Source organism: Argiope bruennichi, chromosome 5 (genome assembly GCF_947563725.1).
Source record: "Argiope bruennichi chromosome 5, qqArgBrue1.1, whole genome shotgun sequence".
NCBI classification, from domain to species: domain Eukaryota; kingdom Metazoa; phylum Arthropoda; class Arachnida; order Araneae; family Araneidae; genus Argiope; species Argiope bruennichi.
In genome coordinates, this window is record NC_079155.1 from 41,718,694 (window position 1) to 41,736,466 (window position 17,773).

A 17,773-nucleotide genomic window follows, 5' to 3' on the forward strand; every position below is an offset into this window, starting at 1 on the left:
TAATTAATATATTAATTAATTAAAAATTAATAAAAAATTTGAACAAGAATTAAAGCAAATAATTGAAAAGGCAATCTTTTGAATTTACAGATTATATAAAAATAAATTTTGTATTGTAATGATTCCTGGAGAGAAATCACCAGTATTTTGTTTAATTTTTAATTAATAATTTAATTAAAATTTCAAATAAATCGCTTCGTGGCACATGTATTATCTCCCAAAATTTATCTATGCCGTATGTGGTAGCTCTAATTTTAATGGTCCGTTTTTTAGAGCGATAATATATACACATATCTACACTGTTAATAAAACTAAGTGGAGGTAGAGACATCGATAGAAATATGATTTGATACAATCTGTTTTTTGCATTACATAAATTTAGATGATATTTGTATTTTGCAACATAAAAGCAGCTAGATACAGATTCAATTTTAACTTGTCATATAACTCCCAGAATATTATTCCCCAAAAAAGAACATATATATATATATATATATATATATATATATATATATATATATTTATCTTCCTATAAAAATATGGCAGTTTTTATAATATATTTCACCGCAGTGAATTTTTCAATTTAATGCCAAGAGAATTAATGTGAATTCTGTAGATAATCTCAAACAGAACAAGCGGAATAAAAATCAAATACAAAATCAACTATAATCGGATAGCATTCTTTTCATTGTAAATAAATCAAAAGATACAATCAATTTTAACTTTAGTTAACTTTAAATAATTAAATAATTTTAATTATTATTATTTAAAGTTTACCTTAAAAAACTTAAAAATTTAAATAACTAAATAATTTATTACTTTAAATAACTTTTAGCAAACTAAACTTTAATTAATTTAATTAATTAAAATTTATTAAAATTTAATTAATTTAATGAATTAAAGTTTAATTAAAATTTAATTAATTAAAGTTTAATTAAAAATTACTTAATTTAATTTGATTCTAACAAAGAACTCTTTCAAGTTTACTTGAATTATTCCGCTATTCTATCAGTAATTTATTTAATTCAAATTCTAAGACGTGAAAAACAAGGAATGTTGTGATACTTACGCGAGTATTGCGTCATCGCATCGCATGGTGTGCAGTCAGAAGAACCAGCATCGGAGAAAGTGTTTTCAGGACAGGGCGTGCAAAGTTTGGAACCGGAGCTGCTGTAATATCCTGGAGCACAGGGGGTGCATTCCGAAGTATAAGCCACTCCTGAAATTCACAGCAGAATTAACGTTAAATACATTTTAAAATACACTTTTGTTTTTATTTCAAACTTCCAAAATCTGCAATGAATTTTGTAAAACGAACCACCTTTGGCGACCAATTTTTTCTCCCAGACTATTGACATATTCGAATGCTTTATGGAATGCACATTTTAAAAACTTTTACCATGTTATTTGATGCGACTCAATTGAATCAGCTTACTGCAAGTTAAAATGTGTATATCATACGAAATAAAAACGAAAGCGATAATCCTACAACGGAATTAATGATTGGCGAAAACGCACGATTGAATATTTTAATGGATGATTCTAAATTCCATCATAGCATTTAAAACAATTACATACAGTGCATCTAACTGATTTAAAAGGAACTTTAAAATTAAAGAGAAAATTCTGCGGAAATAATTAAAAATGTTCTTGTTTTTTTTTGTTTTTTTTCCCTTGATTTTTGAAAACTTTTTGATTTTTTTATTCCTTTTTCCCTCTAACTGAATGTACTTTTTGGTGACATGGGGAATCATCTCCTATGTATATCTAATAGTATTTTGCTGCTCCCTTAACTATCTATGCGAGGCGTTAAATTCAGTGCAGCTATAAAAACATTCATTGAAGGAATCTGAAATTCGTATGATGGTTTGTTTGCATTTGAATGTTGCCATTCCATAATAATTAATAAGAACGATATCTGTACCACTTACGCTAGCATTATATATATATATATATATATATATATATATATGAGAGAGAGAGAGAGATTTGAACTCTCATATTTCAAATTTAGCCCTTTAAAGGCGGAAAAAAAGGCTTTCATCACCACTATGTGATAAGCGCCTTATTACCCGAAACTGCCTGAATCGTTATTATAAGGTTAATAAACGTTCTAAAATGGGTTTTTACAATGGTTTCCTCGCTAATGAGCATGCACGATACTTTGAATCAATTCAAACTAAAAACTGAATTCATGTAATTTTTAATAAGAAGAGTCAACAAAGCAATGAATAAAAGGTAGTCTTTTGCATCGCAACTTGTTAAATATGACCTTGAATGAGGTCGCAAAATCTGCGACAGCATATGTTTTTGTCTGAATTTTTACAACTATCTATAAAAATAATTGATGATAATGTTTGATTTAAAACAGACGTTCCTAAATTAGGTTAAATGGTCCTAAATGTTGATGAAGTTTAGGTCCTAAATGAAATAATGCAGATTTATTTTGGAATTCCTGAAACTGTGACAGCTGAAGTTTTTGTGATTATGCCTAAATGCTAGAGAATTATTAAAGGTAAAATAAATTTAAAAAAAATAATATTTGTGTGAAATATTTCCCTATATTTTATCAAATAATTATTTAATATTTATTTATGGTAAATAAAGCTTCAGTTGCTTTTATAAATTTTTCACAAGGGTAGATTTCTAACGACTTTAAAAATTATTTTTGTTAAAACTTATTATTGGGGCAAAGCAATTGAAGCTTTTTCTAAATTTCGATATCCCTGATTTCTATTTCAACAAATATAACACTAAAAACAATGAAATCTTTATAATTATAGACACATTTGGGAGCCGCGGTTGCCTGGTGATAAAGTCGGAACCGAAGGGTTTCGGTTCGATCCCCGATTCCTCCGAAGAACAATCGTGTAAGCTTTCCTGGTGCACGCTAAATCCGTTGGGGCCAAACGTCCTTCCACTGACGCGGTTTGGACTTTTGGAGAGGGGGGTTGTCGCCAGTTCAGGTGTCATCGTCGTCCTCTTACCTTGGTACAAAATGACGAGGCCCGTACCAAAATAGCTCTAGAGTTGCTTTGAAACGGGACGTTAATATAACTAAACAAAACCAAACTATAAACCCAATCGCCATATTTGATCATATTAACTAAAAATGACAGAAATACTTGAAATTATGCTTATAGTTGCGCATATCATTGGTTTTAAAGCTAACTAGGCGACAGTTATTCACTTACGACATTAATAGCATTAATTTAATAATGCTTACCAACTTTGATGTATTACATCTCATAATACCGAAAAAAAGTTTTAAATTATTCTTGCACAACAAACATAGAGCATTGTGATTGATTAGCTGTGAGTTCAAAGTGGTGAAATCAGTCCATTTATTAAGGCTAATGGCTATGTCATACTTTTATCTTCCTTTACTTTTCGAAATGGAGGACAAGACGATTGTTGATGACGTATTTAGGGGTAATCAACTTTTATATGAAATAAAAAAAATGATGAATTGATATAATGATTGTAGCCTTTCCTTGACGAAAATACGTAATGAAGTAGTGATTTTCCAATTTCTCTAGAAAATGTTTAGTAATATGAAGCAGGCGATCAAACATGAGATAACTCGAGGTCCAATCCAATTGGAGCTTTTGCACGAGATAAAAAGTTCAGATAAATAAGTGGGACCAGTGATATGTTCGCTGGTTTTCCTAATCATTTTAAATAAATAGATGAGAAATTAAACATATTTTTTTCAGATTCTCAGTTGATTTTGGAACTCTAATTAAGAGCAAAAAAATTAGCAACATACGCGATAACACTTCACTGAAATTTAAATATTGATAAAAAATATAATAGATATAACGATCAAAGAAACAAATCTTGAGTCTAATTTAAACTCTTAAAATATTGTTAATCGCTTAACTGTTTTGCCCAAGTGACATATGTGCATCGATTTATCGAATTTTGATCGTTGTGAGCAAAAAATAAACCATTCATAATGATTATAATTCAATATTAAAATTACTTCGAATACATAGATAAGTCAAGTATTCAATGGATTTCCATTTGAATCAAAATAAATATTCCAAAAATAGAAGGTGCCATCTTATTAGACAGTAAAGAAAATAAAAGAGTTAAGTGGTTAAATGAAAAAAGTACAAATTCCACTCATGGGTTGTATGATGAAAAGTTCAATAGATTCAATAACGGATCAAAAACTCTTTATTCTACTGGAAAGCATGAATTCACAGTAGCAAAACATAGACAAAGCACACAAGCGGCAAGTCAGCAATAGCAGCACAAAGATCAATACTCTAAAGAGATTTGACTCAACTACTTGCTTGAGTTTAGCTTAACTACTACTCGGTTGGTACTACTACTACTTTTTATAAATTCCGTGATAGGGCATCGAATATTCTAGATTAAACGCCAGAATACGAATCCCAATAGACCTGTCGTCGAAATTCTCGACTATTCCGGGTCTTACATTTTTGTTGCCAAAATCGCCAAATGGTCACCAAGGCTAAGGGATATTAACCTGGCATCCATTTAACTGTCCGTTAGAGCCAACTGTAAAACTCTTTACCTTGTCATCGAACTAATTGCGTAGGGAAGTAATATTACAAATTCGTAACAATAAAAATAATCTATTTTGATATCTTACCACTTATTTCGATCTTCTTAATCCTTACAGGTTTCGACTTTTTCATCTTGTCTGAAAATCCCATCCCCACAGTCTTCCAGTACAACACATTCAAACCAGCTTTCAGCTGAACCTATTTGTTACAAGAGGTAAACATATTTTCAACTACGATATAAGTAATCTAAGCTGAAATTCATGTTTTCGTGCACAACTCACTTTTAAATACTCAAAGTGAGTTTAGAGAATTAAAGGAAAAGATGATCGAGTTACTTACTGTAGACGTTCTCCATTTTGCTTCTTCGGTCAGGCGAGGCCATTTGTATTTTTCGACATCTTCTATTGACTGACATTGGTCGTTCTGGGCCTGAAAATAGCAGACGTTTGGTTTAAAGCGTGATCTGGTTCTTTTATAGCAAAGCGATACATTTACTGATAATACAAGTTTGCTTGATATTGAATGGAAAAATGGTCACGGAAATAACGAGAAATGCCGAAAGTGACTAAGAAACTTATTTAATGCTTTGTGTCTTTTTTTTTTTTCAAATTAAGAAATAACTACTTTGAACAGAAAATTTCAATAATTTTTGGGGTGGTTGGTTTGGTTTGGTATAGTTATATTAACGTCCCGTTGTAAAGCAACACCAGGACTATTTGGGGACGGACCTCGTCATTTTGAACCGCGGTCAGATGACGAGGACGACACCTGAGCTGCCACCCCCCTCTCCACACCACACCACACCAACGGGAGGACGTTTGGTATGACGGATTTAACGTGCAACAGACCCCCTTACACGACGGTTCTTCGGTGGAATCGGGTCTCGAACCTGAAACCCTACGGTTCACAAGCCGAGACCTTACCACCAGGCCACCGCGGCCATAATTTTTGGGGTGTGGGAGCTTTAGTCATATCAACTAACTTTGATAAACTGTATCTTATCCTGCAAAAGAAAGTTTTATTTTAAAATTATATCCGTGCGATAACACAAAGCCTTCTTATTAACTAGTTATAGAAGAGTTGCAAAATTAATAGACGAAATCTTTTTCTGTTGAAGAGATTGGAGAATCTGCCAATATTTTATTTTGCATTATCTTTTTAAAAAAATAAGACGCTGGGGGGGGGTGACCTTGATTGCATCTCCAGAGACCAAGAAACTTCATGCGAAACTAAAATTGACGAATTCAGTCAGTTCAGGCTAGGAGACTGATTGTTTTTCTTTCCTAATTATTTTGAATACACAGATGAACAAAACTTACCTCAAAGTTGAATAGTATAGACGGATCTGTATACTGGTAAGTATAAGACAGTACGCCGGGTTTGACCAGTTCGACAGAATAGCTTAAGGTTGCAGCACATGGCCCGCCATGTGAGGATATAAAAGATTTTTTTGGTTTCCAGCCATATCTAAAAAAATTAGAAAACAAAAGTTAATGAAATATTTAAATGAGTAATCATTGGAATAAAATATAATGTTATAGATAATATCTAAAATCTATCTGGTAGGTTATATGGTGAAAAGCTTAACAGGCTAGTGAGGGATAGTGATGATTTAATCTATGTGAAAATATGATACGCAGGTAATAAGGTGTACACATAAAAGCGCTTGTAATAAACAGTAGCACACAAGCAGCAAATCAGTGATAAACAATAGTAAAAGCACAAAATGTTCAGGAAGAACTCGTAGGATTCGAGAGACGTGATTAGTTCAACGATCCAAAGAGTGTACCGTTGAACTAAACACGTCTCCCGACTCAATTCAATTGCCGACTTTGTCTCTTGGGTTATTATAGCCTACGTAACAGAGCATCGAATATTTCAGAATAAACGTCGGAATTCGAATTCTAATGATCGTCAAAATTCTTGAACAACTGGATCCTACATTTTTGTCGCCAAATTCATCACCAAGTCGTCAAATGGTAGCTAAGCTTGTAGTTAAGATTAGGAATCATTGACTGAGCATCCATTCAGCAGTCAATATTATCTATATAAATCTAATTTCTTTACTAGGAAAGCTGCTCAGGAAAACAATAATACAAATTTGTGGCAATGTATGTTCCAAAAAGTTATTTACAAACTTTAAGTGTGAGTCAGATTTAGAGAAATAAGTTAGTTTTGTGAGTAATATTGGCTTACATCTAACTGTTTACAAGTGAAATTAGTATTCAATCTCCATTCAAACACCTGTTCCTTCGTTACGCGAATTACTATTCCCCATTGTGTAATAAAAAAACCTCTTTAATAAAATCTTCAACAGTAAGAACAAAAGAACTATTGTTATTGGGAAACATAGTTGAAAGACAGCTTTCGAATCATGGCCATCACATATCTGTTTTGTTTAAATGAGAAATAATTGTAACATTTCCCCAAAGTATCAAACTTTTAGTTGAAAATAATATATAGGCCCACCGAATGATAGCAATAGAATGAAAATACAGCCAAACTTCATTTCTATTTGGAAAAACTGAAAATTGAGAATTATAGAGTAAATTCCGGGTAGACTCTCCGCGATAACAAATTACCAGGAAAAAGCAACAACAGCATGTTACTTTAATGGAATACTCACCTCGAATATGAAGCTGTCTCCAGTCTGATGGATACTGAGTAAAGCCTTGAAAAGGCTGAATGTCATGAGCAGTATTTTAATCGAGCTCATAAGATAGTAATTGTCCTGCTGGACGATAGCAAAGTGCCGAGTCTAAGTAAACACGGAGATGGTTGACAGAACTGACTAATGAAGTTCAATCAGAAAGCTCTTTTCAAACTCTAGCAAATCTTTCACCATTCATTGAAGAATGATGAAGCTCAGAACGAGGGTATATAAAATCTAAAAATATTTTTTTCACTTCGCTTCTTGTAAGAGAAAATACTCTCTTACGACCCCGCAGTTGCTAAAGAACATAGCTTTGGAAAGAAAGGGGGACAACAGAGTGAAAGCGATCTCAGTCAATGTGTTGAATAAAATAAATATAAACACCAAACGTATAACACAGAATTAATGAACAATAAATCTGAATGTCACAACACCCTATTTGCTTGAATGATAGCATGCAAAGCATGTGTAGCTACAAAATGTCCATTGAACATTTTACTTTAAGTACTTAAGCACTTCTGAGATTTTTTTTGCTAATCATGTATTTAATTTACCTTAAGCGTGTCTATCATGCTGGAGAGGATTTATAATGTTATTATCTATGCTACTGGGTTGTTGGACCATAGTAATTTTATTTTCCACTTCGTTTTCATTTCTTTTACTTAATTCGATAAAAAGAACTCATTCCAAAGCGTTCTTTTATTAGCGTTTCAGAGCGTTCTTGCAAGAGATCCCATATTCTCTTGCAAAAATATGGGGTTTTTTTTCTACATATATTTGATTTATATTTAAAGTTTCTGAATGACTTTCTAGAATGCATTGCATATATTACCAAAAAATGATATTTGGTTAAAACGCATCAAAATTCATTTAAAATTTCATTATAAGACCAATAGGAATGGTCACCCCGAAATCTTCTTTCACACTCCGTAACAAACGCGTTATCCGCATGTCTCCCAAGCATAAAATATGTGGATCCTGGACATTACTGGGAATGCCAAAAGGGCTCAGATCACATACCAAAATTCATTTATCAAATTTGTGGCATGTTTTGCCTGAGAAAGTACAGAATAAAAGATCACCCTTTCAAAAGATTGAATTCAAAATTTGTTACAGGTTTATAATTAACAATTATTGATGAAATTTCGTTTATTAAAGATGTTGCATTTTTGATTTATCAATTGACTCAAAATTTGATATCGACCTACACTTTAGAAGTTAACGAACTTAAAGAGTTAGACTTAAGAAGAACACTTAAGAAGTTAAACGTCATGGATGATCATCGGGGATTGATATTTGCGTATTTTGTAAGCATCGTAAAGTTAATAATTGCAGACAAAATGCGTATACTGATCTTTGAGCTATCATTCAGCACTGCGAGTCCCACTCTCTATGTATTTCACTATATAAAGTGTCTGAAATGGCGATTCATATTGCTGCGATGTAGTCTGAAAAGTATTATTTGAAAGAGACATGTGTTCAATAATAGTAAAATTATTCCATTAGTTTCATAATGGGCACTGGTCATTACAAAAAAAAAAAAAAAAAAAAAAATTAAGGGGATTGGTCTTCCAAAATCTTTCTCATATACTCTCTAAAAAAGTTATATCCTAGAGAAACGTCTTGCATAGCACTGACATATAAAAGTTACGAAATATTAACCTTTAGCTTGAATTTTGCATTTTTACTGAATCTATCGTGTCATCCTTGGCGATTTTTTTAGCGATCAATCCCTGGCCTGCGGTTAATAGTATCGGAAAATGGAATTTGTATTTTAGATGCGTTTTTCCCTAATGATTGAAATCAAAATATGACACAGAATTACGCTCACAAGATCATATAACAAATTTGATGTATTTGAGTTTTTGAGTTGTCGCGTTTACATGCTTCTGAAAGTACAAACCGACAGACGGTCAATCCCTTGATGGATTTGGCTCAAAATTCGATAGCTGTCTGATATAGATGTTATAGATGTTAATTATAACACTATAGATGTTAATTTATCGAATTTTATCTATCTAGCTCTCTCTCTCTCTCTCTTTTTTGCCGGTGTTGCTTTAAATTATATTCGAATAACCGGACAGACAGATATCATCTGAGAATTCTTCTAAGAACATTTGATAGAAATTTGCAAACTTGGTATAAAGACCTTATACCAAATTTCAACCGTCTGGATCAAAGCGTTTTTGAGTTATTTCTGTCACAGACAGACAGACAGACAGATGGGCATTTTCAAAAATGTGTTTTTCGAACTCATGGAAGTCTGAAACGTGGAGATTCGACAAAATCTTCGAATTCGAATTTTTTGAAGATTGCTATACTTTTTCTATACTACATATACGAGAAAGATAAAAAATGAAATGAACAAATACTAAATGTTATTATTTTATCCATATTATTATTTTTTCCATTAAACGCAATATTTTTTTAAAAACTGAGCATAATTTGATTCAATTACAAAGTATGCGTCTCAATGATTTCATGAACATTCTGAGTTTTAAAATTTAATCGTGGCACTGTTTATTTGAAAATATACATCCATAAATTAATTGATTTATTTTCACTAATATTTATCCAGTAAAGAAAGCGATGATAAAAATGCACTTCTCCGATTATTATGGAGGCTCATAAAAAATGACGACGTTGAAAAACCTTCTAATTTATTGTGCCTTAATAACTGAAAGCTGTTGCCGGGTCTGTGACACTCAGACTTCTAGAATATTCTTCTGTTCGAATACTAAACTCTTGTTGTGAATTTGTTAAATCAATAAATTTGATGACAGACTCTGTCGCAACACAGTATTATTTTCATCTGCAAGATAATGGTCTTATTTATTCGAAAATGACAGATCAGCCCTTTAATAGAAAAATTAAGTTGAAAATATTTCAATCAAATAGGAAGGTTCAAATTTTATATTTAAAAACTACTATTTTTTTTCTCTGACCTAGATACCAATAATATCAAACGAAAACATAAGCATGACATTGTTCAATGATATTTAAGATGGCTTAGTGGTTTTTATAATTTTCTTGCTTTCATATGATTTTAAAAATCAAATGACTGACATTATTCTCTAAATTTAATCCTTTTTTTTCATTTTTTATTTCTTATATTCATTTTATGAACTATTTCATTTAATTTCTATTAATGGAAATAGAGGTATAGCTTTTCTTTCAAGAAAATTTTTAATTTTTACACTCGATAAAAGTTTCTGTTACTTCTACTACCTAAATGGATATCACATATCAATTTTCTTATGATTTTATTAAAGAAAGAATATTTTTTAAAATTTAAATTATTAAGATTAGCTTCAAAGTTAACTTTCACAAAATTAACCCTGTCAGTGGAGTGGAGTCTTCGAATGTTTGACAGCACAAATTATCCGCGTAAAAGAAACCGTAAATTCGACGGAATGGTGGATTCCACTTCATTTTATCTTCAGATTCAATAGAGATCCCATTATAAAGTCTTCAAGATTTGCTATGTTATAATACAGGGTGTTTATAATTTGTGGCCTTATTCAGACCCCCTCTAGAGCCCGTTCTGCCTTTCGGATTTTGATGAAACTTTGTATATACGTTATATGGATCATGGGGAAAAGATTTCTGCAATAAAAATTAAACCTTAACCACCAGAGGGAATTGTAGCGCCTATAGAAGGACAAAAAATTTGTCAGAATCATGAAAATTTATTCAGTTACAGAATATGCTCAACGTGTACTCCACTGACATCAATTACGTGTTGAAAACGCATTATACCGTTTTCAGTGGTAGCACAGTATGGCGTATAATACTGGCTTTCAACTCAAGTAAAATACTAATTTCTTCCCCATAAACGCGATCTTTTAGGAATCCCCACAACTAGAAATCACAGGGATTTAAGTCCGGTGAACGAGTAGGCCAGGTATTCGGGAAAACTCTGGATACCCCAAGATTCTTTCCAAAATTTCATTCAATATATTTCATAAAATTTTCATTTCACTATAAGTTTCTTAATATTGAAAATAGAAAAACAAGTAATATAAAAAAAAATTAAGTCAATTCCTACTTTCGCAAGAAATGAACTCGCATTCTTCACCTTCACGTGAAAAGTACTGAAATCCTTGCATTTTACCGATTGAGCTACTGCCTGTTGATTTCAATTTTCATTACAAACTTCTAAAACTCTATTTAAAGTATTAAAAATTAATTTAATTTAATAATTAATGAATTAATCTTTGGGAAAAAAACTGTATTCACATCACGTGTCATCCACTACAAGTTTAAAAAATGTATTTGAACTTGAGTGGATGAATAAAAAATATTTTTTAACGATTGAAAATTTGAACACGATGTATAAATATAAAGAGAGTGAGAGTGTGAACTAATAGTAAGAATTGAATAAATCCAATGAACCAAATTATCGCCTCATTAGTATTAACAACTTTTGTAATTACAGTTTTTTGATAACTGCAATATCTTAGAAGTTAGGGGTTGAAAAGTGATTTTTCACGCCTTAATTTTGACTGTTTCTAACATCAACAATTTATGTTCTCAGATAGTAACTCAGATGTAAAGGAATTTATTTCTGCCTTCCAGTTTGCCGAGAGGAATTATATTTTTATTTTTGATAACGAATTTATTTTGAAATTAGAAGCAAGTTCGCAATGTATACATTTATCGAAAGTTCTGATTTTCTGCGTTTGGATGAATTCTACATAGTTCGCAACTGAAATAATCCAAACGAACTTCAATATAATTTTCTTTTTAAATTTTTAAGGATCAAAAGTTTATTACTTACTCCGAGCAGTTCACTCCGGAATCCGTGGCAAAATTATGCAGTAATCGGAAGTTGCTCTCGAAGGATTCCACGGAGACGTGAAACCCGAGGGGGAGGTGCTCCCACGAATCGAATTTGATTCCTCCACCGAGGGAATAAGTGCCAGGGGGACACGATAAACACTCCAGTGTTGTACGATTGAAGTACGTGCCAGCGTCACATGAAATACCTACAAATAGAAAATTAAAAATTATCAATGAATTAGTTTTACATTTCACGAAAAGTCGCTTTATAATAAAAGTGATTTCAATAAGGTAAAATCCGTAGATTAATCTTTTCTATATCGTTTGGTATAGTACTAAAATTCTAAGCATGTTTGGATTTCTTTTTACACCAATGAAATCATCTTTAAGCATTCTAATCACCATATAGATAGATTTGCTCCTTAATTTTGATATCAAGAATAGAATAATTTGATTACTGAAAGTTGGCTAAAGAGACTATAGATCTTATTTTACTGCTGAGTCAAAAATTGGATGAAAAATATTTACTGTTTCTCTTGAAAATATTCTTTGAACCAGCGGAAGTGGTTTTCTTGCATACTCTCTAATAAAGATGTTATCCCAGTGAACGCCTTGCATGGCATTACCGTACAATAATTACTAAATATTAACTTTTGATGTGAATTTAACATTTTTACTGAATCTATCGTGTCATCCTTGGCGAGTTATTTGGCGATTAATCCCTGGCATGCGTTACTAGTATCCAAAAATCGAATTTGTGTTTTAGACATGTTTTTTGAAACAGACTGTTACAAAAATTTGACAGGAAATTACATTTATAGTCGCAAAATCCTATACTAAATTTAATATATTTAAGTCATTGAGTTATAGCTTTTACATGTTTTTGAAAATAGAGACCGGCAAACGGTAAACTCATTGTTGAATTTCGATCAAAATTTGACGGGCATCGATGCTAAAGATGCTAAATCTGTGTACTGAATTTTATCTATCTAGCTCTCTTCGTTTTGTGGTTATCGTTAAACATATATTCGAACAAACAGATTTCCTCTAAACGGAATTTGCTCAAGATTTGATAGAAGTTTGGATTTAAGTCTGTATACCAAATTTCAACCATCTAGCTCAAAGCGTTACTGAGTTAACTTTGTCACAGACAGGTGGACATTTTTCAAAAATGTATTTCAAACTTATTGGGATCTAAAACATGAGATTCGTCAAAGATTTCGAATTTTTTGACGACTTTCTGTACTTTCTATAGACTTTGTATTCTAGAAAATAAAAATGAATAAGGATATTTCATTCTCATTGCAAGATCACTATAATCAAATAAAGTGGACGGATTTCGACTTTATCGAATATTTTCGTAGCATGGAAAGTTTAATTTTCAACCAGACTTTTCATATAAAGAAGTGAATTGAGTATGCATTTTGGAACAATAAATCTTCACTTTGACTGATCAAACCCAAGTCTAGAACTTGGTACAGGTGCATAGTTTTGGCGTTAAAATTGCATATTCAAGTTCATTTCCCGTTCGAGTAATTTTGGTTGCAACTAGAGGGACATAGTTCCAAAAATGATATTCATTAATTCAAAGAAGTAAATTTACACCATCGAAAGTCATTAAAATCTAGAGATCGAATAGTTTGACTGTTATGACACTTTTTCTGTTTAGTCACTCCATTAAATTCTTTTCAGGTTCGAAACCCGATTCCACCGAAGAACTGTTGTGTAAGCCGATCTGGTGCACATTAAATCCTTCAGGATCAAACGTCCTCCCCTGGTGTGGTGTGGAAATTTGGTGAGGAGGGTGCCAGCTTAGGTGTCATCCTCATCATCTGACCACGGTTCAAAATTACGAGGTCCGTCCCAAAATAGTCCTAGTGTTGCTTTAAAAATGGGACGTTAATATAACTAAACTGAACTAAAATCCCTTAAATTCTTTTAATCGATTTAGATAAGATAGTTTCAAAACAACGAAACCGCATCACAAATTTATATATATATCGAAAGTGAAAAGTTCAGTGATTTGACAAACACGTCGGATCCGTATTCTTTCGTTCATTTTATGGATGTAAACTGAAGAATGTTCTGAAAATATTGGGAAAAATATGGAAACATATTTGTTATAAATTGGGAATAAATTTGTAATCAATTAAAAACAAGCATATCAAGGTTCTGATAAATTACCAGCTAAAATTTTATCTTGGATAGATTATTGCATTTGCTAAGAAGTGGAAATAATAGAGTTGTAATAAATTAGATTGTCTTGAAGTTGGTGCATTTTTCTTTATTTTTTTATAACTGATATACCGATGAAGATGATAGACGTTGCAAGATGTGGTAAACCTTAATTCACTTCCGTCTCCTAATTTATAAAAATAGACTGCTCCGATATCCCTTACGTCACAATTGTCAACTCATCAGAGCTGATTAAATAGTTACTCAAATAATATTGAAGACAACATTATTCAATGATTTCAAAATTATGGAGGCGACATTATTCATTTAATTCAAAATTATTGATGTAACATTATTCACTGAATTCAAAAGTATAGAAGCAACATTATTCATTGAATTCAAAATTATAAAGGCAACATCATTCATTCACTGAATTCAGAATTATAGATGCAACATTATTTACTGAATTTAAGATTATTGAGGCAACATTATTCATTGAATTCAAAATTATAGAGGCAGCATCATTCATTCACTGAATTCAGAATTATAGAGGCAACATTATTTACTGAATTTAAGATTACTGAGGCAACATTATTCATTGAATTCAAAATTATAGAGGCAACATCATTCATTCATTGAATTCAGAATTATAGAGGCAACATTATTTACTGAATTTAAGATTATTGAGGCAACATTATTCATTTAATTCAGAATCATTGAGGCAACATTATTCATTTAATTCAGAATCATTGAGGCAACATTATTCATTTAATTCAGAATCATTGAGGCAACATTATTCATTTAATTCAGAATCATTGAGGCAACATATTTGGAGGTAATGGAAACACTTACGGCAGTCATTTACTCTGGTTGGTGGATTAGGAGCTCCTCCAACGCACGTGAGTGGTTTCGGAACTGAGACCCGCCATCTGCCTCCACTCGTATCACACTCCGTGAATTCATAGTGGTAGTCTTTCTGGAAAAACAGAAAAAGAATTCGATTGTCAATATTGATTACCTAAACTCCGCAAATAAAATATCTAATTTATGCTAATCCTGGCCATCTGTGACATGCAACTGGTTTACTTGAAATAACAGTTGTATTTGATTTTAATTACACCATTTTTACATAACTTGATATTATTAATATTATTTTATAATAATTGATATTATACATAACTTGGTGATTAAGTGTTCTTAAGCATCAAATTCCTATAAATATTGAAACTGTATTATTTCAATACCATTACATCTATTCTATTTATAGTATGCATGAACTTTCCTAATGGACCAAAGTCCAATGACATCATACTACCTTAAAAGCGTAACTGCTCAGATAATTTATCTTCAAATTACACGTTGCCTTTTGTGGTAATTCCAATCTTTTAATTTCCATGCATAGTGCGCAGAAAATAGAAGTTCAGATTTTCTTCCTTAGCTTTCAACAATGGAAGAAAATTACGCGATTATATATTTGATGAATCTAAGAAAAAGGTTTGAATTTCATTGAAATAATGAACATTATTTTCGAAAATTAAGAAAAAATTGACCATATCCATGCATCATAACTAAATTGATATAACTAACAACGTAATTCTTAAGTTTTAAAACAGCGTAAAATTTCAGTTTTATGAAGCAATCTTTTCAAATATAATCGTATTAGAGATATATATTTTGATATCGTACATTAGAAGTATACATTTTGTTGATATATAACACAGAAATTAATGTCTTGAAGACTATCATTCCTCTGTTGTTAGGTGTAATTATCTAATTCAAACTAAGTTTTTTTTAAGAAAAAGGTTTTAAAAAAGATATAGATATCTAAAAGAGCGAAAAACTGATCAACATCATGACGCCAAATATTTTGATAGTTACATTATGCTATATATCTCCAAAAAGGGAACTATATATCTCTAATTTAATAAATAAACATTAACTTAGTAATAACTAGAGGGAGAGGTCGCGCCAAATGCCTTTTAAATACTTTCTAATATAGGTGTCATCCCTCCCCTCCTTCCCACTAAAAATTGGGAAACTTAATCACGAAAGCTCAGATTTTTATTTTCAGTACCTCATGTATAAGCATTTTGTTTTTCATTGTATAATAAAGAAAACAGAGCGAGCATTTCAGGCATCTTTTTGTCAGCATATTTTATTGAGAATTTGGTATAGAACTAACTATAATTTTAGTAACGAAATCACATATCTAATTTCATATATCTAAATCATTGCGTTTTTGAGCTATCATGTTTACATGCATGCGAATGTACACACCGGCAGGTGGTCCACCCTTTGGCATATATGATTCAAAATTTATTACCTATCTATATCTTAGCCAAATAATAATAATACATAAAAAAGTGTATCTATCTTTTTGCAGCTAAACGTTTTCACCTGTACATAGGAGACTGCGGCATGCGATTAATAGTATCCGAAAATCAAATTTGTGTTTTAGACGCGTTTTTCCCAACCGATTGATTATACCCCTGTGGGGGCACCTCGAAATGAGGATGAGATGGTTCCGGCATGGTGGCTGGATCTCGCCACTCTGGAGTGTACACTAATAGGTGGGGGATCTGACTCCTCCCATTGATGACGGGACGTACTTCCTTCGCGGAGGGTTGTACCGTGACCGGTGATGGCCCTTAGGACTCAACCACAGTTCCCGCCAATGTTGCTGTTGCGGCGGTCCGGTCATTCAGTTTTTATGGTTTAAATCCGTGTGCCTTCGTGGCGGGTCGGAGAGTTAGATGGCTGACTTCCCAACCGATTGAGACAAAAATTTTACACAGTTTGCAATTGTAGTCGCAAAATTTCATACCAAATTTGATATATTTAAGTTGTTACGTCTTTGAGTTGTCAGGTTTACATGTTTCTGAAAGTACAGACTGACAGACATTCAATCCTTGTTGGAATTGGCCCAAAATTTGACAAGAAACTGCACTGTAAATACTAAATTTGTGATCTATACCTGATTTACTCACATTGTTACGTTTTTTTTAATCTCATTTGTATTTGTCTTTTTTTTTCCTTCATTCCTTCATTTTTTTCCTTTCATTTGTATCATTGTTTATCTCATTTGTATACATGCAAAAGTAGAAGGCGGGTTTTGTTCAAAATTTGTTAGAAATCTCCAAATTTGATGTGAAGAAGATATACCAAATTTCAATTGTCTAGCTCAAAGCATTTTTGAGTTATCTTTGTCACAAACAGAAGAACAGACTGAAATTTCCCAAAAATGCATTTTTCTAACTAACGGAAGTCTAATGATTCGTCAAAGTCTCTCCCATTCGTCAAAATCCCCCTGTCGAATTTTGTCACGATTATTATACTCTCTCTGTACGATGTTACGAAAAAGTAGCAATGTGTTTTTGAGACTCAAGGAGTTCTGAAACGTGTAAATTTCGTCCAAATCTCGACTTTTAGAGTTTTTTTAACAATTATAATTCTTTCTCTTCGCATACTTTGCGTACGAGAAAGCAAAAACAGACAACTTTTTCAGATGAATTCTGTCATATCAGTATCCAAATACATTTATTATATCAATGAAAGTAAATTATCTAATATAATCTGATACTTTGTAGATAATTTACTTGATGAGCTTCGAATAAAGGCTTTCTTA

General features: G+C 31.9%; 1 protein-coding gene across 2 annotated transcripts in view; it reads right to left on the reverse strand.

Moving 5' to 3' along the window:
- LOC129968761 (endosome/lysosome-associated apoptosis and autophagy regulator family member 2-like) overlaps positions 1 to 17,773 on the reverse strand; it is a 131,073-nt gene that overhangs the window by 40,625 nt on the left and 72,675 nt on the right. For both annotated transcript variants that reach the window (XM_056082988.1, XM_056082987.1), the window contains exons 2-7: positions 15,001 to 15,124; positions 11,972 to 12,179; positions 5,858 to 6,005; positions 4,878 to 4,967; positions 4,625 to 4,736; positions 1,070 to 1,219 (exon numbers count right to left, since the gene is read on the reverse strand). In XM_056082988.1, coding sequence (XP_055938963.1) covers positions 1,070 to 1,219; positions 4,625 to 4,736; positions 4,878 to 4,967; positions 5,858 to 6,005; positions 11,972 to 12,179; positions 15,001 to 15,124 — 832 coding nt within the window. The remainder of the gene's footprint in view (positions 1 to 1,069; positions 1,220 to 4,624; positions 4,737 to 4,877; positions 4,968 to 5,857; positions 6,006 to 11,971; positions 12,180 to 15,000; positions 15,125 to 17,773) is intronic.